The 21077-nt window shown below is 51.0% G+C and overlaps 1 protein-coding gene across 3 annotated transcripts in view; it reads right to left on the bottom strand.

Moving 5' to 3' along the window:
• Positions 1-20516, bottom strand: part of TMEM268 (transmembrane protein 268) — a 30536-nt gene extending 10020 nt beyond the window's left edge. For 2 of the 3 annotated variants that reach the window (XM_077769918.1, XM_077769920.1), the window contains exons 1-4: positions 11363-11994; positions 5825-5934; positions 3705-3812; positions 1253-1402 (exon numbers count right to left, since the gene is read on the bottom strand). In XM_077769918.1, coding sequence (XP_077626044.1) covers positions 1253-1402; positions 3705-3812; positions 5825-5934; positions 11363-11471 — 477 coding nt within the window. In that variant the 5' untranslated portion in view covers positions 11472-11994. Of the gene's footprint in view, positions 1-1252; positions 1403-3704; positions 3813-5824; positions 5935-11362; positions 11995-19774 lie in introns of those variants that run through there. The other variant, XM_077769919.1, reaches the window with a different exon arrangement.
• Positions 20517-21077: the final 561 nt, after the last annotated feature.

Genomic DNA, 21077 nt, shown 5'->3' with positions numbered 1-21077 from the left:
TACTTTGTCAGTCTTGTCGCACAGCCCAACAGCGAGCTTCTCAGGATGATTAAGCCATAGAGGTCCTGTTCGTCCCCGTGAGCACAGGAATGAAATGGAATTCACACCCCAAACTCTGACCACATTTCCCAGCATCCCTCTCCTCCCAAGTCAGGCAAGGATGGGTCTCCGAGTGCAAGACTGTGCCAGGTCCTGGTGAGGTGGAGGGAGCTTCTTAGAGCAGCTGGAGAGACAGTGGAGGTGTGCTTGGGGGAGGAATGGCCCCCAGCAGTGCCAGAGCCCTACTCCCCAGAGTCTGAGTACATTGCGGCAAGGGGGCATTAAGGCAGCAGACAGAATTAACGCTGCTAATTAGCAGACCTTTAAAAAGGGAGACTGTCCCAGATAATCCTGGCAGCTCAATGTAATCACAAGAAGCCTTAAAAGCAGAAGAAGGAGGGGCGCCTGGGTGGCTCAGTCACTTAAGCGTCCAACTTTGGCTCAGGTCATGATCTCCCTGTTTGTGAGTTCGAGGCCGGCATCAGGCTCTGTGCTGACAGCTCAGAGCCTGGGGCCTGCTTCAGATTCTGTGTCTCCCTCTCTCTCTGCCCCTCCCCCACTCATGCTCAGTCTCTCTCTCTCTCTCTCTCAAAAATAAACACTTAAAAATAAAAAAATAAATAAAAATGAAAGTGGAAGAAGGAGCCAAAATACTCAAAAGTTATTTGGAAAATGGACAAAGGGGTTATTGGCCAAAGAATGCAGGTGGCCCCAGGAGTTAGAAAAGGCATATGATTCATGATCCCCTAAAGGCTCCAGAACGGATGCAGCCCTGAAGTCCAGAACTATGAGGTAATACATTGTGTCGTTTGAAGCCACAAGGACAGGCAGCCACAGAGCGCCGACGCAGCAGGGTGCTGACTGAGAACAGGGCTTGGACTCTCAGCACTCCGGCCTTGAACCCCAGCTCGGCCATTTATTAGTGTGGAAGGGCTCCGTAAACCCCAAAAGCCCTCCTCCCCCGTTCCAGACGCTCTCAGCACACTGCTCACTTCTAGGACAACAACGCACAGGGATTAGATAGGAAAGACAGAGAGGGTCTGATCACACATGTGATTTCCTTTCTTTCAGTCACTGGACACAGGGGCCCGCATGCATGTTCATGGTTGGAGAAGTCCTCTGAGGCGGGGAAAAGAGGAAGATCGGACCTGGCATGGACCTGCCGGCACACCCTTTCTGGAGGGAGCGTGGCGGGGGGCTCGGGACATCTCACCTTCCTCTGATGTTTCTCGAAGATGAGCACGAGGGTCAGGGTCAGGCTCATGGCAGCCAGGGTCACAAGCAGCACACCTACCCAGTGGTTCCCCAGGGCAAACATCTGGCTGGTGGAGTAGATGTTAGCCCACACCACCACATAGAACACCTGCGAGAAGCCAGAGAAAGCGTGGTCAGGAACTCCAGTCCTGGAGTAAAGCACCTCCATTCAAAGGGAAGCACTCTTTTGGACATGTCTGATGCCCTCCTTGGAGCCAAAGAGCTCACACGGCCAGGAAGGGACTGATCGGGGTCTGTGAGAAGGAGCCCTTGTTCCCCGACCATAAGCAACAGTAGGGAAAAGAGGTTAGGAGAGCAACTATGAGGCACCTGGGTGGCTCAGTGGGTTAAGTGTATGACTCTTGATTTCGCCTCAGGTCATGATCTCATAGGTCATGAGTTCAAGCCACGGGTCCGGGTCCACCCTGACAGTGTGGAGCCTGCTTGGGATTCTGTCTCCCTCTCTCTCTCTCTTTCCTTCCCCTGCTTTCTCTCTCACACTCAAAATAAATAAAAATAAATAAAAAAAAATAAAAAGACAGCAACTCTGAATCCTTGCTCACCTGCCTTTTATTTTTGATTAATTTTTGATTTTTTTTAAATATTATATCAAGTTAGTTAACATATACTATAATAATGGTTTCAGTAGAATCTAGTGATTCATCACTTACACATAATACCCAGTGCTCATCCCAACAAGTGTCCTCCTTAATGCCCATCACCCATTTAGCCCATCCCCCCACCCAACACCTTACCACCAACCCTCAGTTTGTTCTCTGTATTTAAGAGTCTCTTATGGTTTGTCTCCCTCTCTGTTTTTACCTTATTTTTGCTTTCTTTCCCCTATGTTCATCTGTTTTGTTTCTTAAAATCCACATATGAGTGAAATCATATATTGGTCTTTTTTCTGACTTATTTCACTTAGTTCCATTCATGTTACTGCAAATGGCAAGACTTCATTCTATTTCACCACCAAGTAATATTCTATTGTGTGTATATATATATACATATATATATATGTATATATATATATACCACATCTTCTGTATCCAGTCATGAGTTGATGGACATTTGGGCTTTTTCCATACTTTGGCTGTTGTCAATAGCGCTGCTATAAACATTGGGTCACCCAGATTTTAAATAAAGCAGGAAAGGGCGGGAGGCCTCGGAGTGAGATAATTTGAGTCAGAAGTCCACAACGATCCTTCAACAGCTATGGATGGCCTTGGACAAGTTATCAACAACACACTGAGCCTCAGTTTCCTCGCCTGTAAAATGGGGATAATACCTACTTCACAGGTTGTTATAAGGGTTAATCAGACAACATACATAACAGCTCAACACTTGTTAAAGAATTAACAAATGTCAGTGATCATCCCTTTCCTTTTTCTAGAAGTAGATGTGAGAGTCAAGAGTACCATTTGCTGGGGCACCTGCTGGCTCAGTCAGCTGAGCATCTGGCTTCGGCTCAGGTCATAATCTTGAGCTTCATGGGTTTGAGCCCCACGTCAAGCTCTGTGCCGACAGCACAGATTCTGTGTTGATTCTGATTCTGTGTCTCCCTCTCTCTCTGCCCCTCCTCCGCTCACTCTGTCTTTCAGTCTCAAAAAAAAAAAGAATAAACATTAAAAAAAATTTAAAGAGTCTATTTGACCATTTACATATACAGAGAAGTAGCAAATCAGAGTGGCTAAGAGCACAGGTGCTGAAACCACATTGCCTGGGTTCAAGTACTGATTTGGCCACATATGCCTGTGTGTGTGTGTGTGTGTGTGTGTGTACACGGACATTTATACGTATGTGTCTTCATGAATGTATACACACACACACACACACACGTTTATAGACACTCATGTATTTATAATGAGAGCTGGAATGGACCTACCTGTTGAACAGACGGGGAAACCAAGTCCCAGAGAGAAAACAAGTCACTTTTTTTTTTAGCATTTTATTTATTTTTGAGAGACAGAAAAAGTCAGAGTGCAAGCAGGGGAGGGGCAGAGAGAGAGGGAGACACAGAACCCGAAGCGGGCTCCAGGCTCTGAGCTGTCAGCACAGAGCCCGACGTGGGGTCATGACCTGAGCCGAAGTCGGATGCCCCTCAGAGGAAGACAAGTCCTAACCAAAGCCGGACACGGAGTCCAGCGGCTCAGTGGGGGGTCTGCAGAGTCCCCGCCCCAAGCCCTGCCCGTAGCAAACCCTGCCTCCGGCCCTTCCCTGGGGATCCGTCACAACTCTCTCCCGTGCATCTCCTCTTACACCAAACCCAGGTCCGCGTGTACCGCTCTATCCCAGGCGGCCGGGCTGCCCCAAACCCCTTACCCACAGCAGCAGGCTCCAGAGCACAGTGCCCGTATTCAGCAGGGTGAGAGGGGGCGGGCAGGGTCGGTGTGCAGCCCCTCCCTCCTTACCACAGCGAAGGCCAGCCGCATGGGCCTGGAGTTGTAGATGATGTACCGCCTCACTTGGGGCTCCAAGAGGGCGCTTTCGGCCAGGCTCCTGTACTGGTCGGCGGGGACCTGCGTGGCCGTGCAAGGGGAAGAGACCAATCAGCCACCGAGAGCCACTCCCACCTCCTTCCTGCACGCAAGCATGGCGTTTCCAGCTCATGGGACTATCATGTGGGAGGGGTTCAGGCACCTCCTAGGCTGCCCCGGAAGGCGGCCTGAGGGGCTCGGAGCCCTCGGAGTGGTAATCACAGAATGCAGCCCTCAGCTCAGGAAAGGACAGGCGCCCCTGGGGAGGTGGGGTAACTCGAGACCCAGGAAGACGTCCTGGGGGGGCTGGGGAGGACTTAGGACTTGCAGCCCAAGGCTCAGGACCTCGCTGCCGACCCAGGAGAGCCTAACAGTGAAGGCACAGGCCCTAGAGTCAGTAGGCTGGGTCCCCACCTCAGCCCTTCCATTCCCGTGCCAAGTAGCCCACTTCTCTGAGCCTCAGCTGGCTCATCTGTAAAGTACAGGTAACAAGAATATGCACTTGTAGGGTGGTGTGCATAAGAAATGACGTGACACATATGCAATACTGGCCTGTGTGTGATAAAATAAGTATACAAATACCATGTATATATACATACAGACATTTCTGGGGGGCCTCTGTTATTACTTTGACAGATGTGCGTGCATGTGTACACTGGCCCAGTGCGGGTCCATACTGAACGCCTGACACACAGGAGCCAGCACAGCACTGCAACACCAATTACTATAAATACAGCCCAGGGTACCAAAAACTCGCATCTTCCTGCCCAAACGAAAACGGCGTAGCACATAACGGGCCTGTGAGAGTGGGCTGCTCAGGACAACAGAAATGAACCATTGAAGATGATATTGCGGAACATGCTAGAATAATACATAGACTGTTTTCCTCGGTTAAGAAAACCCCCATCTGAAGACAACCACTGAAGAAAAATGTTCTTTTGTACAAAGGCTGATGGGAAACGTGGCGTGATAAACCAGCCATTGTGCGGACACGAGGTTAGTACCATCGACGTGGAAAGTTTCCCTTCAAATGATAAAATGCTGATTTAAACAATAACACAATTCAGTTTGAAAGAAGTAAACTCTAAAGTCTTCAGGGCAAAACGAGCAGTGCATCTTTCCTGTCCAGGCTCAGTCCGCCGTAGACAGTGTGGGGGATCGCCTGGGGAGGGTGGGGGCTCGGGAAGAGAGAAAGACAGGCCTCGGGTACTTTGTAATAACAGCAACGCCAATAATTTATGGAACGTTTACTGTGTGCCAGGACTATGCAGCTATTTCTCAAACATGCTTTCACTTCCTCCTCATAAACACCCTATCTGACAAGTATTAATATTGCCCTCACTTAAGAGAGGATAAAACGGACACCCAGAGAGGTTAAGTCACCTGATGAAAGTCACACAGGCAGTGACCGGCAGAACTGGGTTTGCGTACAGACCTCGGGATCTGAGAAGCCGATGCTTCAAAGTGCTGCACAATTATTTAATAAATTCATGTCCCCTTCCTTGGCATATACAGTTCCCTCTCCTAAAATGCCCTTCCTCCTGTCTACCCAGCCAACCCCTACTTTTCTTTCAAGATCCCAAATCAAGTCCCTGCTCCTCTGTGACACTTTAACCCGCCGCTCCCGAGGGCGGGGGTTTAGACCCCAGGCGGTCATTTTCTCCCGTGAGTGTCGTCGATGCCTGTCCATGCCTCGCCCGCGGCGTTCATAGCCTGCTATCCTGGTCTGTCTGGTGCGAGTCTGTCCCCCGCACTGGGCCCTGCGAGCAGTGTGAGCGCAGGCGCTGGGGCCGGGTGGCCTCTATGGTACCCAGTGCCTGCACAGCGCCTGGCAAACAACGAGCACCCCCAAACGCGCACCTGTTAAGTGAAGTAACTGGGAGGAGGGGACACTTCTAATACATCTTCCTTCCACCTCCCACCATACGGAGCCCAGAGTACGTGTTTAACGAGTGTTCTGTGGACAACTGGGTGACGGGACAGTCGGACGGGCAGGCAGGTGGGTGGCCAGAAGGAAGGGGAAACGGCAGGGTCTCCGTAAAACCCGCGCTCACCTGAATGCCCCAGGTCTGCAGCTGCTCTTCTGCGGCGCCCAGGTCGAAGGCAACGGGCGCACAGGTATTGTCGATCCGGAGAACCGTGAGGACCTGGCCATTGCGGAGCTCTGAAAGCAGACCAGAAGCTTCACCTGGCTGAGCGAACACCACTGTAGACGAGCCCGGAGCCTGATGGCATCACCTCCTCTGGCCACGAGAACCTTCTCAGGGCAAGGAGGGACCTGGTGGTGGTCCTCGAATCCCCATGCGAGAAGGACTGAACTGGACCAGAAACCCCTGCGGGGGCAGAGCTGAGACCAGAGTGTGGACACGATGCAAGACCCTATAAAGGAAGGACTTGCCAAGAAATGAGAGCTGTCCAGACAAAGAATTGGAAGTAGTGAGCTCCCCATCACAAAAGATATTTTTTTAATGTTTATTTATCTTGAGAGAGAGAGAGAGAGCGCCAAGAATGAGCAAGGCAGCTGAGAGAGCAGGAGAGAGAGAATCCTAAGCCATCAGTGTGGAGCCCGATGCAGGGCTCGATGTCACAAACTGAGATGGCGACCTGAGCCAGTCAACATTTGGACGCTTAACCAACAGAACCACCCTGGCGCCCGAAACAAGGTATTTAAGCAGACCGTACAACTAAGTACATGGAGAAGGCGATGTTTCAGACATTGGTATGGGCACCGCCACAAAGGAAGCTCACCTGAATATTACATTCCCAGAGGGTTCCGTCTACTGCAGCAGAAGCACAAACCCCCAAACATGTCCCCGCTGTGCTGCCCAGAACCCATGTCCCTGGTGAAGGAGAATCAAGGTGACAGACGGAGTGGGAGTGGCTAATCCTCTGGCCTGAAATAGGGGGGTTCTCCCGGACTGTCAGGGGAGGGGGCGATGTAATCACAAGGGTCCTTAAAAGCGGAAGAGAGAGGCGGCTGAAGGGTCAGGAGGGATGTGACTGCGGAAGAAAGGGACAGCGACGGAACACCGCTACCTTTGAGGTGGAAGAGGGTTCGTGAGCCAAGGAGTATGTGTGGCTTCCAGAAGCTGGAAACAGATTCTCCCTGAGCCCCCGAAGGAAGGCGGCCCGGCTGACACACAAGCTGAAGCCCGCGTCAGACTTCCGGCTTCTAGAACCGTCAGAGGACAGATCTGTGTCTGGCCAGCCTCTGTGTGGGCACAGAAAACAGAGACGTGGACTTACTGGCCACCCCTCCCCAGGGTGTCTGCTACTCACTTGACATTTCAAAAGCGCCAACTGGATGAAGTGGAACGTCACAAAACACACCACATCGACTCAGCCTGGCCACAAGTCAGGCAGGACGGCGACCAGGCCAGCCCAGTGAGGTCCGCTGGAGTGAAAGCCCCTGGGGACTGAGACCCCCTCAGGCCCAGGAGGATCAGCCAAGGAACGAAGCCAAATCCACCTTCTGCTCCCAGGAGAGAGACTCTGGACCGAAGGATCGAGATCTCCTTCTACCACAGCAAGAGGTCCCGTGACCCACCAGGGTTAGCATCGCAGGGTTAGGGGTGGGTAGGGGAGGGGGGACCCCAGTGTTCAGCCACGTGGGGCTGGGGACTGGATATGCTGGCACACATTCTGTGGGCGAGGCTTAGAAAACGAGGCAGCATGGAAAAGACGAAATCATAAATCTGCTGGCCCAAACCTCCTGTCACATGAGCCTGGCTCTGGGCAATAGGTGAGTCTATTTTTTTTTTTTTAATGTTTATTTATTTTTGAAGGAGAGTGAGAGTGTGTGAGGGTGAGGGGCAGAGAGAGAGGAAGCCACAAAATCTGAAACAGGCTCCAGGCTCTGAGCTAGCTGTCAGCACAGAACCTGACGTGGGGCTCAAACCCACGGACTGTGAGATCATGACCTAAGCCAAAGTCAGACATTTAACTGACTGAGCCACCCAGGAGCCCCTGAGTCTTTAAAGCAAAATGACCAGGGCCACTTTCCTGGGAATTCCTGCCCCACCCCACCCCCCCCATTCTCTCCACCTCCTCACTCAGCCCCTCTCTGGGCCCTGCTAGCTGCACCAACAAAAGGTCTCTCAACTCCAAGCACCTCCTGGCATTTACACCGCACCCCAGGCCAGGCTACCTTCACCTCTCCCTTGCACCCTTGTGGCAGCCTCCTCGTTGGTTTCTCCAAGTCTACCCCACCCACTTACAATGCATTCTCCAGCCGGCATGCAAAATGCACAATACCAATGCTCTCAGTAAAACTTTCAATAGCTTTTTGGTGCTCTACCAACAAAAAACCAACCTCCTTACCACGCTCGCCCAGCCCTCTGAAGAACCAGTGTCCTGCCAAACTCACCTCGAGCCATTCCGCTTCCTTCTGTGTCTTGCCACGCCAGCCTCCTTTGTTCTTGGAACAAGCCGTGTTCATTCCTACCCCAGGGCCTTTGCAAATGCTGTTCCCTTTCCCTAGAACACTTCCCTTGGGCTTCACCCAGTGAAATCCTATTCATCCCATTCATTGGTATTCCAGCTCATTAACCATCTCCTCAGGGAGTCTTCTTTACACTATACCCCTAACAGATCAAATTCTTCCATTAAACCTACTCAGAACTGCTCTTCGAAGCCGTACATATTCAGTGATAAGTACACGTTTGCAATGATTTGCTTAGATATGTATTCAATTAACTGATTAAAGTCTATCCCCTAGTGTGGGAGCCTATGTCCTCCACGTTGGTTCTGCTCACACTGAATCCCAGAGCTGGGTTCATACCTGGAATACAGTAGGCACTAAATAAATGTCTGATGTATAAATGAGTCGATATGACAGAACTCTGGTCCCCAACCCCAAATAGAGTCCTTTTTTCATGTCCTGAGGTATCACCTGTCATCTCAAGGGTGACAGAACATTGGACACCTTGCCAAAAAGAACTTTATTTGCTTTCTTCTTCTTCCTCTTCTTTTTCTTCTTCTTCTTCTCCTTCTCCTTCTTCTTCTTTTTTTTTAAGTTTTTGCAAGAGGGGAGGGGTGGGGAGGCAGGGAAAGCATAACCTAGACCACTAGCTCTAGGAGTCAAAGTGTGGCCCAGCCTCTCACTCCCAGAGTAGCCTCCAGGAAGTGATCTAAATCCCCGGCCTGCTTCCTCGCTTAGAGGAGGTTAATATCCACCACACACAGTTTTTCAGAGATGAGGAAAATAACTGCCCAGAGAAACACGGGTGTTAAATAACTGGCTATTGTTGCCGATTTAAAAGCAAGCTTGCTGGGGACACAAAAGTTGCAATAAAGCTACCCATGTGTGGCTTTAGTTGGATTCCTTCTTACCCTCCCACTTCTACTCCAGAAAGGATTTAAGGTGGCTTTATAAAAGTAAAATATGAAAACAGGCACCTGGGTGGCTCAGTTGGTTAAGCATCCAACTTCAGCTCAGGTCATGATCTCGTGGTCTGTGAGTTTGAGCCCTGCATCAGGCTCTGTGCTGACAGCTCAGAGCCTGGAGCCTGCTTCGGATTCTGTCTCCCTTTTTCTCTCTCTTCCCCTTCCCCACTTGCATTCTGTTTCTCCCTCAAAAATAAGGACAAATAAAAAATAAAACATGAAAAGATAAAATTATAAAATCAGATTTAAATATAAAGCAAGCATGGGGCACCTGGGTGGCTCAGTCAGTTAAGCGTCCAACTTCAGCTCAGGTCATGATCTCGTGGTCTGTGAGTTTGAGCCCTGCATCAGGCTCTGTGCTGACAGCTCAGAGCCTGGAGCCTGCTTCGGATTCTGTGTGTGTCTCTCTCTCTGTTCCTCCCCTGCTCCTGCTCTCTCTCTCTCTCAAAAATAAATAGATTTTTAAAAATAATTTAAAAAATTTTTAAATAAAAATAAGCAAGTGAGAAAAACTAGACAAAAAGAAAACAAAGGCAGAAATGAGTCTGAATAAGGTAAAATGAGAATAGCTTCTAAGTACTGAGACCACACCAGGCACAAAGCTTGGGCTTCAGAGTCCTAATCTCATTGCATCCTCTGAGAGCCCTAAAAGGTGGATGCCATCGTCACAGAAAAGGGAACGAGCCTCTGAAGGGTGCATAGACCTGCCCGAAGTCACCAGGGGAAATGAAAGTAAGAAAGGAGCAAAGGCAGTGCCCAAAACCCAGCCGGTCACGCCAGGTGGGTCGTGGACCAGCGCCCCATTTCACGGCACAGCACAGAGAAACCACGCGGACCGGGGTGCTGGGCACAGAGGATGCCTGCGGCCCTGCCCTAGCTCTCTGCACGCCGACCAAAGCGCTGGTCCGAGCAATGCAAAGATTCTTCACGCTGACTTTGTTTGCCTTTCAAACCAAGTTCCTGGATTCTTGGCAATAATCTCTCTCATCTGTTCCTTAGAGTGGGAACAGCAAGTCTCTACTTAGAATACCTTTATTACACCTAGATAAGAAGAACTTGAAAAGCCATCAAGGGACTGTGCACACACACGTGTGTGTGCACATGTGTGCACACGTGTGCATGGCGAGGAGCAATTTCCTACAAAGCAGCAAGAACTGGCTTGCCAAAAACCAGTGGAGCGATGTCTTCAAGTTCTAAAGGAAAATTATTTCATTCCACTTCATCCTACTGGGGTGTGTGGGGGGGGAGGGGTGTGCGCGTGCGCACGCGCGAGGGCGCACATGCGCATGTACGTGTGTGTGTAAACTGTTTGCCCAAAAGCAGGAGTAATAGAAGAAACCCTTGTTTTTAAGCAGTCAAGTTTCAAATCACCTAAGTAACCAGCAGCAATTCAAAATGCCTACGCCCAGACACCCGTCGTTCTGTTTATTCAACAAAATAGGTGCTGAGCATCTACGACGGGCCGAGGCTGTGCTAGGTACTGCAAATGCAGGAATGAACGGGATCACACAGCCCCTGACCTCGTGAGACTTACACCCTGGTAGGGAAGCTGGACATTCAGCACTTTATTACACAGGTCATCACAGACTATGGTAAGTGCTGTGGAGAGAAGCAGGAATGTCTCAGGGAGTCCTGGCTTAGGCTGGGGTATCAGGAGAGAACTCCCTATAGAAGGATATCTGAACTGAGCTCTGAAGCAGGAGTGGAAATTAATCAGAGGAAAGGAGGCAGGGAAAGAGCATAACAAGCCGGAAAAACAGCAGGTGCAAAGGCCCTGAGGCAGGACAGCATGGCAGGAACAGAGAACAGGGGTAGCAGGAGCCACTAAGGCGGGCCTTGCAAGCCAGTGACAGATCTTCACACTAAGCCCCAGGGGAAGCACTAAAGCAGAAAGTGACATATCTGTTCTATATTTTTAAAAGGTGCCTCTAAATGCCATGTAAATGGAAGAGGCAAGAAGTAGAGATCATCTAGGAAGATACAGCAGGGATCCAAGCCGAAGGTAACAGTGACTTAGTCTAACAAAATGGTGACAGAGAGAATGGGGAGAAATGACAGACTGGCCTAGAAATGTATCCTAAAATGCCCACCCCGAGCTAAAGGCTCTCCTGTGCCCTCCCCTTACCTCCCCTCCCCTCCACTGTGCTATGTGAGTCCAGCCCAGCATTGGGGGAGAGGGGGAGGGAAATAAAGGGTCATGACCTTACCTTGCCCCCAGCCCAGGGGACTCCCTCCAGGCAAGGCACTCCAGCCAGGGGAGGAGGTGGGCAATGGGCTGGCTGCCCCGCTGGGGCCCATCTGAGGTTCACAGGCCATACCAGAGAGACAGCTGGGCTCCTACTTCCCCTTCTCGGAGCTGTGGTTCATTCTGGAGCAGCCAACTCCGCTTCTCTTGCCTTCAGAAAACAGCACAAGAAAGAACTTCAGGCCTGGGCAGGTGGGGCTTCTTGGCCTCTCCAAGGCCAAAGTCATCCCAAGACCAGAGAGAGCCACAGGAGTCTTCCCACTGACTTTGCTCTTTCCAGTCTTGCTGAGAAACATTCTCAGGAGTGAAGAGGAGGAAATAAAAACCCTCCAAGGGAGAACTGAGAACTTCCCTCTGGTCTTGGGTCTTCTCTGGCTCAGACACTCACTTGGAACTCACAAACTCACCAGGCCCCACTCCCAGGCATCTGGGAGTTCCGTTCCCTTATTCAGAGCACCCCAGGCAATCAGGCTCAAGACCAGTGCATTCATCATGGAGAGCCTTATTCATACAAGGGATCTCAAACAGCTTTCCAGAAGACATTGCAAAATACAAATGACAAAGATCAGGATGGTGGGAAATACAGATGAAAGAAAGAAAGGAAGAAAGAAAGAAAGAAAGAAAGAAAGAAAGAAAGGAGAGAGAGAGAGAGAGACAGAGAGAGAGAGAGAGGGAGGGAGGGAGGAAGGAGGGATGGATTAAAAATGACAACCATGAATTACAAAAATACCCAGATATTCAGGCAATCAGGGTCCCCAGCAGAGGCAGTGGAAGTTTTGGCTCAGGTTTGGACTAACCAGTTTAAACCACAGTTCTACTACCTACTAGTTATGTAAACTTGGGCAAATGGTGTCACTTCAAAGAGATTTAGCTCCCCATCCTCCAACAATGGTACCTTCCCCACAAGGCTGTCACAAAGAATCGGTGTGGTGATCTATATAAAGAACAGACAAGGGCATCTGGAACAAAGGACGCATCCCACAGATACTAGCTCTCACTGTTGCTTCTTTGAGGTTTGGCATGGTTGTCACACCTGAGCCAAGAATTAGGTTTTGGGCTTCCAGGTGGTCAAAGAGGGTGAAGAAGGCAATGCATCCTCCTGGCATTTAGCGCTAAAATATCGTGGAAACGCTTCCAAAGTCCCAGGAGTTGGGTCAGTGACAGCACAGCGGGCATGGCCATGACCCGAAGCCACTGTCATCAACAGAAGCAGAAATGTCCTTCGTGGGGATTTTCTTGATGCCACAGCAGAGTCTGCAGTGCCACGCGTTCTGGCTGGAGCCTGCATGCTTACTCTCTCTGTTACGTGTCCACCAGGTCCCTGAGAATTACCCGGCGCCGAGGAAAACCTTGCCTATGCCCCAGATGACACGCCAGCCTTCTTAACCATCTTGGCGAAACGTCTGGTAGAATCAGTTTTTGCTGCCATGGCTCCTGATGCTGGTGAAAACAAGGGCGCCCTGTCGGTGACACACATCTGCTTAATTCTAAGCTGACCCGAGGGCTCACAGCCACCGCTCCGATCCCCTCAAGAGGGGAGGCTGGGGGACTCCCACACCCTCACTACCCTCCATTTCTCTGAATCTTTTAAAAGGGACCGACTACATAATTTGTGGGGCCTAGAGCATTAATGAAAATGTGGGGTCCCTTGTTAAAAAATGACGAAGAATTCCAAGATGGTGATGGCAGAACATTAAACCAGGTTGGGGCAGGGGGACTTTCTAAGTGGGGAGCCCGTGTGTCTGAGCAGACTGCAGGCACCTCAAGCCTGCAGGGACTTTAAGCTCCANGGTCACTAACGAGTAACACACAGCTGCCCTGTACCCGGCTCTGAGACCACAAAGCAACGAAACGTTATGACAAAGCAACGACTTGAACACCCGAGAGCCTGGATTTGAATCCCTGCTCAGACACTCACACGCTCTGTGGCAGGGGACTTAATTCCCTGAGCCTCGCTGTCCTCGTCTGTAAAATGGGTACAGGGAATCCTCCCTGGCATGGCTGCCGCAGGGATACCAAAGAGAGATACAGGCCTGACATCCAGGACCCTGCTCACCAAGCAGGAGTCTCTCCTCAGAAAGAGAGAAAACTCAGAGTCAAAGACATAAAGAGACCTGCCCACGACAGAGGTGCTGGAAGCTATAGGGCCAAGAGGGGAACCCAGGCCATCTGGCTCCAGAGTCCAAGGCCATAATTCCTAAGCCCTGAGCCTCAGGACCCAGGTCTGGCCACCTCTGAGCCTGTTCTTTAATGCACCTTAAAGAAAAATGCGTCCACTGAGGCTAGTCTCCCTGGCATGATGTACAACGAACTCCTGATGGCATCTGGGATGCCGCCCCTCGCCCAAGGCCTGCCCACAGCAGGCATTCCCAAAAACTGTCGCACTAACCGGTCTGTGGCACCACCCCTTCCTTCCTTCCTCTTATCTTGCATGCCCCAGCCAACAACGACAGCCCAAGGAAGTCTTCCCTGCACTTGGCAATCTCTGAAGCCCTTCCCTGCCTCTCCTGATCACCTCCTGGGCCCCCGAGGCAAATATAAACCTTAGACCCATTTCCCAGGCTGTCAGAGCTTAGCAGCCTGCCGCCCAGAGAAGCTATTTGGGAGTCTCAGAAAGGCCTGTGGGACCCGGGAGCCAGCCCTCTGTCCTCCAGGCAGGAGGGGTCACCCACAAGCTGCAGCTGCCGAGACAGCCTTCCCCTATGGAAAGTTTCCATTAGTTGTAAAATCCCACAACTTGTCTTTGAAAAGCAATCCCAGAACCCCAGTTGGCCCAATGAGCCTCCCACAAAGTCCCAATCAGGAGAAGTCAGTCATTTGCCTGAAATAATGTGTAATGGCTAAAAGGCACCTGTACAGTTGTGCCGTTTCCCACCTGTGTGACACGGAGCAAGTCACTTAACTTCTCTCTGCCTCGGTTTCTTTACACGTAAAGGGGGATAATAATAGTAACTGAGGCTAAAAATGGTTGCACGTGTACATCATGCAGAGCAGCACAGGGCATATAGGAATCACCGAAGGAATACACCTGTCACTATTTGTACTCCACAAACATTCCCTAAGAAACTCGAAGTGTCAGGCCCTGTGCTTTCTGACTCGTAACACCAAAAATAAAATCTTAAAGTCCTTGGTTGCCCCTCCCTGCTGGGGAACCCCATCTGGTGGGAAAGATGAACTCAGAAAGAGAAATAAGAAACAATGACCGAACTAGGCAGTCAAAGGGAGCAGGCAGAACACTGGGGGGCTCAAAACCTTGTTGGGGGGGCAGGCTTTGCAAAGGTGGTGGTGAGAGAAGGGGCCGCCAAGCAGAGGGAGGTACAGACCAGAGGCCAGGATGGGCCCAGTCAGGGCCCTCTGCGCTCACCCTGTATCCCGTGGCCCAACCCGGAGGCTGCGCAGGGTGAAAGGGGTTTTGGCAACGCTGGCCAAGGGCCGACACGGACCCATCACCTTCTAGCATGTCCTGGGCTCACCATTCTGCTCAGCCCCGCACCAGCCCTAGGGGGACTGGGGAGACAGAACCAGGCACCAGGGCGGAGGCAGAGCCAGGGAGTAAGCACAGCCCTGGGGCTCCAGCAACTAACTGGCCATCCACTCCCCAGTCTCCTTTGCTGATGCTGCATATTAACCGGAACTTCCAGTCATACGTCTTTTATTAATTAGGTGGGGAGCCCCCGCAAAGGAAGATACCCTTAAGTCCCGCTGAGCAAAGGTCTCCATGTGTGCAGACAGAATGCCCAGTCTCCCCAGGAACCGTGTGCCTCACTGAGATGGATGTGAGAGAGCCAGCGAGCGAGAAAGAGCTTAACAGTTTTCACGAGTCGGGTTTTGTTTTCATGAAACTGGAAAGCCCCAACAAAAGACCATCAGAGGGCCTGTCACAGAAGTTTCAGAGTGGGAAAGCCGTGAAAGACCATGAGTGTAAGCTCTCCATTTTGCAGANCCGGGAGGGGACCAGAGGGTGACCTCCCTTGCATCAGCCGGGCGCCCTCCGGGACGCCGGGAAGCGCCTCCGCGCCCGCCGACCACGTGCACGCCTCTGGGGCCTCCGCACCTGGGTCTCCCGCCCGCCCGCGCGGCTAACGCAGGCGCGGCCCCGGGGCGGATGGGGCGGATGAGGCAGGCCCGGGGACCAGAAACTTCACAGCTGGTGCATCTAAACTCCTAAGAGCATCTGTTGGAGGATCAGACTACCCGAGCTCCAAGCCTGATCTGATCTGTTTTTTTATTTTTAGATCATCTCCGGTCAAGTGGTTCATCTCTCGGTGTCTTCGTTCTCTGGACAGATCATTGCATGGGACTGAGTAAAGCTTTAATGAGACAGTCTCTATGAAGTGTTCAAAACCGCCAGACAAGAGAGCTGCACGCTAAACACTGGCTGCTGCCCGCACCCCTCCCACGTGAGCCTCAGAGGGGTCTATAGGGAAACGTGGCCCCCGCCTACCCCGGGAGAGCACGAACCGCGCATGTTGTCCCATAGAGCGCATGTGGACGGACACACGAGCTGTTCTACTCTGTTGGCCACCTGCGTGTTCGTTCAACGAAGTTCCCTGGCGTTCACCTCATGCCGGAACATTCTGCCCTGCCTCCTTTCTAAGGGATACATAAATCTCCAAATATTGTAGGAAGGCTCTTTCTCTCCTTTGTCCCTCTCCCCTGGAGGAGACATGGTGGGGGAGGGGTCCCCACTGGCTCCCAGGCCTTGCTGGGATGGTACCAGCCACGGTGCCCTGTATATGCCCCAGCCTGCATTTCTACAAGTGGACTTGCTGAGTCAGAATGGGTACATTTCTGATTTCAACAGATATTGCCAAATTGCGGGGGCCTCAGGCCACAGCACTTAGTTGGCTGAGTGCTCGGCCAGAGGCAGAAGTGGAGTGTTGGGGGCGGTGAGCAGTGATTGAACAGAGCAGCAGGTACGGTCCAGATGCCTTCACTCACCAGGCAAGCAAAGATGCAGGCAGTAGGTAACTAGAGATGAAGTTCATTTATTCAGCAACAAAGGACACTGGGTGCCTGCTAAGTGCCAGGCCATTGTACTGGGCAGCCCTGAACAAGATACTCAGGATCCTGTTTTGGTTTGCCTGACTTCGGCAAACACCGTGTGGGGACATGAGAGTGAGAGCCCTGTGAGATGTCGGAGCTTTACTAACTGCTGACGGGACACCGAAAGGGATCCTTGGACAGGTGTGTGGCCAGGTCAGCCCCTCTCCAAATCCTGCCTCTCCAAACAAGGCCCACCTCAGCATGAAGCTGGGCATCGAACTCCAGCCCCTCCTGCTAGGCTGCCTTCACTCGCGTCCCCACTGCTTGCCACCCCAGCATGAACTTAAACGTGTTGATAACTTGGTCTCCTTTGCTAGGGAGGCACAGAAGACGTGGGCCTCTGGAGCGGGCTGACGAGGCTCCACCACTTACTGGCATATGACCTTGCACAGGTGGCCGCACCTCTCTGAGCTTTGGCTCCCTCCTTTATGATAAAAGGGTAACAGTATCTGCTAAACTGAGAGATGGGAAGACTTAAAGGAGATGATGGATGAATTGCTTAGCGGCAAGTCTCCAGTGGGAGAGGGCTGCGTTCCTAGACTGCAAGGCTGAGCACCTTGTGCATCTGAGACTTCAGAGCACGGTTAAGTGTTGCCGCTATGGCGTGAGGGTGCAGGGGCCCCTCGTAGAAGACAGAAAGGTGGATCAAATCCAGTAAACGGGGAGTAAAATCTAGTCAAGTTCTCAGACTTTGGTGGCAATATCTTGATGGATTCACAAGGCTCCATGTGGTAAGAAAGCCCAAACCCCTCTCCACCCCCAGCCTGCCCTGACCTAGTCTTTACCAGCTCTCCCCCAACCCCCAAACCCCAAAGTCCAAGAACATAGAACATTTCTTAGTTCCTCCTACAGCCCCATGCCCTCGCTCACTTCCCATTCTCAGTGGTCTCCATTCCTCTCCATCTGGAAGGTAACCCTCAACCCCATTCCACATCTCAGGTCTCAGCTGAAAGGGCCGTCTTCTGGATACCCCTTCCTTTGCCCCATTCTCGTCAGTAGCCTTGTTTAACTAAGGCCCAACCCAGCACATGATGTGGTCATTGCTCAATGTTCCCTTCTCCCAAAAGAGAAAAAACCCTTGGTGAGTAGAGCTGCTTCTGCCCATGCTCACAGCTGTCCCTCATCATCCTGCCCTCAGGGCTCGCTACCTGCATCTGAAGTGGTGAATGAAAAGCTGTGAATGAAATCAGCAGGGCTTTAGCCGCAGATAAATCCAGAAAACCACAGGCTCCAGCCAAAGCCACCATTACTCAGCAGCTGTACCCTCTGCCCTGTTGTGTTGCAAGGGTTACAGACTCGTGTCTGAGGGCCCGCCGCCAACTCTCTGGCAGCCTGGATGCGGTGAGAAGGAATGTTCTTCCCAGCCTGGCAGAATCTCCAAGTGTGGCAGCAGATGCGACACAGGGGGCTCAGAACCACTGAATGTGGCAGTGAAACACAGGGAAATTCAGTCTTGTTTTTTGAAACAGATCTGACCGTTACAGATTTTCTAACTCCTTTAGAAACAGACCACTTGAAACGTTGCCACGGTCTGAACAATTTGAACTAAATAGTACATGGATTCAGGTTGGGAAGCCAGACAGACTTGGGCTCAAATCCAGATATGCCACTAATTGGCTCCGTGACCTCGGGCAAGTGATTTTATTGCCTGTGTACCTCAGTTTCCTAATGTGTAAATGGGAATAATAATCTGTCTCACAGAGATTGTGGGAGAATTTGACCATGTATATAAAACACCTGGAATTTCTCTTGGTATGAAGTTGGTGTTAGTAAATGTNCCGTCAAGTTCCTCCTAATCCTCCTATACGTGCAATTTTTTTTTTTTTTTCTTAATGCTTATTTACTTTTGAGAGAGACAGAGCACCAGCGGAGGAGGGGCAGAGAAGGAGGAGACACAGAATGTGAAACAGGCTCCAGGCTCTGAGCTGTCAGCACAGAGCCGGCCGTGGGGCTCGAACTTATGGACCGTGAGATCATGACCTGAGCCGAAATCACTTAACTGACTGAGCCACCTAGTAAATATGAGCTATTTTTAAAAACATTTCCTAAGCATGTCCTGCAGAATTTTCATTTCCATTATGTTGATTGGAACTCCTGGACGCCACACTGCACAGTGGGTCCACTACAATATATACACAATATAGGTCAATGGCGGGTGAGAGCTTGGAGCTAAACACACAGCTGTCCTTGTCAGGAGGTGTGCAGGCAGTAAGACAAGTCACATGCTGTTTTTCAGGAAACTAGGTCAAAACCAAAAGCAATACTCTGAATTCCTGTCGGGAAGGCCTGGAGCGTCAGGGATCTGTTTCTACACTGCGTCCAGAAGACGAGGCCCAAGGGCAGGTATGAAGAGAATAAAACGGGGCGAGGCCTCAAGAGGAAGAACATCTGGTTGGGTGAGGAGGGAATGGCAACTGGAAGTACTCAGGCTTTTGGGGGGCCCGCAGCGGCTCAGCCAGTTAGGTGTCTGGCTTTTGATTTCAGCTCGGGTCATGATCTCAGGGATCATGGATTTGAGCCCCAGGTCGGGCTCTGGGCTGACAGCAGGGAACCTGCTTGGGATTCTCTGCCCCTCCCGCTGCTCATGCATCCGCACATGCCCTCTCTCTCAAAATAAATGAACACTGAGAAAAAAAAAAAAACCGTACTCAGGCTTTTAACTAGAAAGCTCCACCCTCTGGTCTTTGTCTTTAAAAACTGTACAAGCTGATGGTAGCCAGCCCACTAATCATGTTCTTGAAACAGCCAGCCTAGCTCCTCCCCTAATCTTTTCAGCTCCTGCCACATTCCAGAATGTTGCCACTGTTCCCTTTGTTATCCTCAAGTAGAAGAAGAGAGGTTGTGTGCCTCCTGACCCTCCAAGCCCACCCGTGCCCATTGCTCATCCCCTCCAAGCACAGTGAGCTATGGCCTTGAACTGACAATTGGCCCACAAGACAGTGTCATTTGAAGTTTTTCAAAAGCCAGAGAAGATAGATGTTGACTTGATCCCGCAGCTTCCTCTTCCAGAACCACTGGCCAAATCTCTCGGAAGAGAGTGTGCCTCTCCTGCCTCGTAAGGCCGGTCTATGCAGGCGAAGGGGAGCAGGAGGGAGGAAACCTTGAACTGACTGCCTCTTAAGGCCAAGGCTGGCCTACGCAGGCGAAGGGGAGTGGGAGGGAGGAAGCCTTGAACTGCCGGCCTGCCGTGGAAGCCCTTTCGGGAATTTCAGAGCCACTGAAGCGACAGGAGCAGTTGAGAGGACAAGACACTCGGAGGTCTCACGAACTGCCCCCGAAGGAAAGAAAAAATAGGAAAGGTGAAAGAGGAGGAGCACAAAAGACTCACGGGAGCAGGTTCTTTCCAGTGAGCGGCTTTCATGGACTTCTGGTGCCGTCAGTCTTCCCGCACGGAAGGCCAAGTGTGCCAAGAATGCTAGCTACAGGCTTTGAAGCTTTAGGAGGCTGAGTACTCCGCCCACCACAGTCTTCGGGAAAAGCCTGGAGGCTGGGCACCGTGGATTTTCCTTCACAGCCTTCAGTCCAATCCGGTTGGACTTGATACCCACTCTGTGGCCTCCTTGCTCTGTGACCCTGAGCATTCTCTAAACCTCTCAGGGCCTCAGCTCTCCCATCCCTGGGAGTAAGATCTTGTGCCTAAACTGCAGGGCTGTCGTATGGTTACACGAGTGCCCAAACACAGGCTCCCTCACTTGAAGCATGCTGAGATTCCGTGACTGGCCTCGACCAACTGCCTCAACTTTCAGCAACTCGGGTTGTTTTCCACCCACGTGGGAATGGCACACCTTCAGGGAATCTGTAGATATTACACACAAGGTCTATCTGTAAGCTGTTTTATGCCTTCTATCAAGGAGAATGTAGGTCTGAGCTATGGCAACAAATAGAATGGCCAAAGAGTTCTGTGCTTCGGTAATGGACGGTACTGAGGGCATCCTTCTCCTAGACAAAGGGCTCACGTGACATGAAATTGGCCAGAGGGGCGCCTGGCTGGCTCAGTCGGTATAGCATACTGACTCTTAATCTCAGGGTTTTAAGTTCAAGCCCCACATTGGGCATGGAGCCTCTTAAAATAAAAAAATGTAAATAAACATTAAAGAATTTTCTTTTTTTTTATGTATTATTTATTTCTAGGAGAGAGAGAGAGACAGCGTGAGCAGGGGAGGGTCAGAGAGAGAGTCACAGACTGAAACAGCTCCAGGCTCCGAGCTGGCAGTCAGCACAGAGCCCGACGCGGGGCTTGCACCCACGAACCGCGAGATCATGACCTAAGCCAAAGTCAGACGCTTAACCGACTAAGCCACCCAGGCGCCCCCATTAAAGAAATTTTTTAATAAAAAAAATTAAAAAAAAAGAAAAAAGTGATCGCCCAGTGGAGCGATTAGTTTAGGAGTTGAGAGCTATAAAGAAAAGAATCACATAGGTGAGGAACATTAAACGGGCAATAACATATGCTCAGTGTCAAGCACATCCAGCAGTTTAGCACAGATTCCTGGCTAGACTGCGAGTCTTGATCTTGGCTCTACCACGGCTCATCCTTGCAACTCTGTCTCATAGCCTGCAAAATAAAGCTGTTTAAAAAAATAAAAATAAAATAAAACAAAAGTTGCTTTGAGGAGAAGTTAGGATAAATG

The sequence above is a fragment of the Crocuta crocuta genome, unplaced genomic scaffold (genome assembly GCF_008692635.1).
Source record: "Crocuta crocuta isolate KB4526 unplaced genomic scaffold, BGI_CrCroc_1.0 scaffold95, whole genome shotgun sequence".
NCBI classification, from domain to species: Eukaryota; Metazoa; Chordata; class Mammalia; order Carnivora; family Hyaenidae; genus Crocuta; species Crocuta crocuta.
Note: the sequence above shows the minus strand (reverse complement) of the source record. Positions and strands in the feature narration are given on the sequence as shown.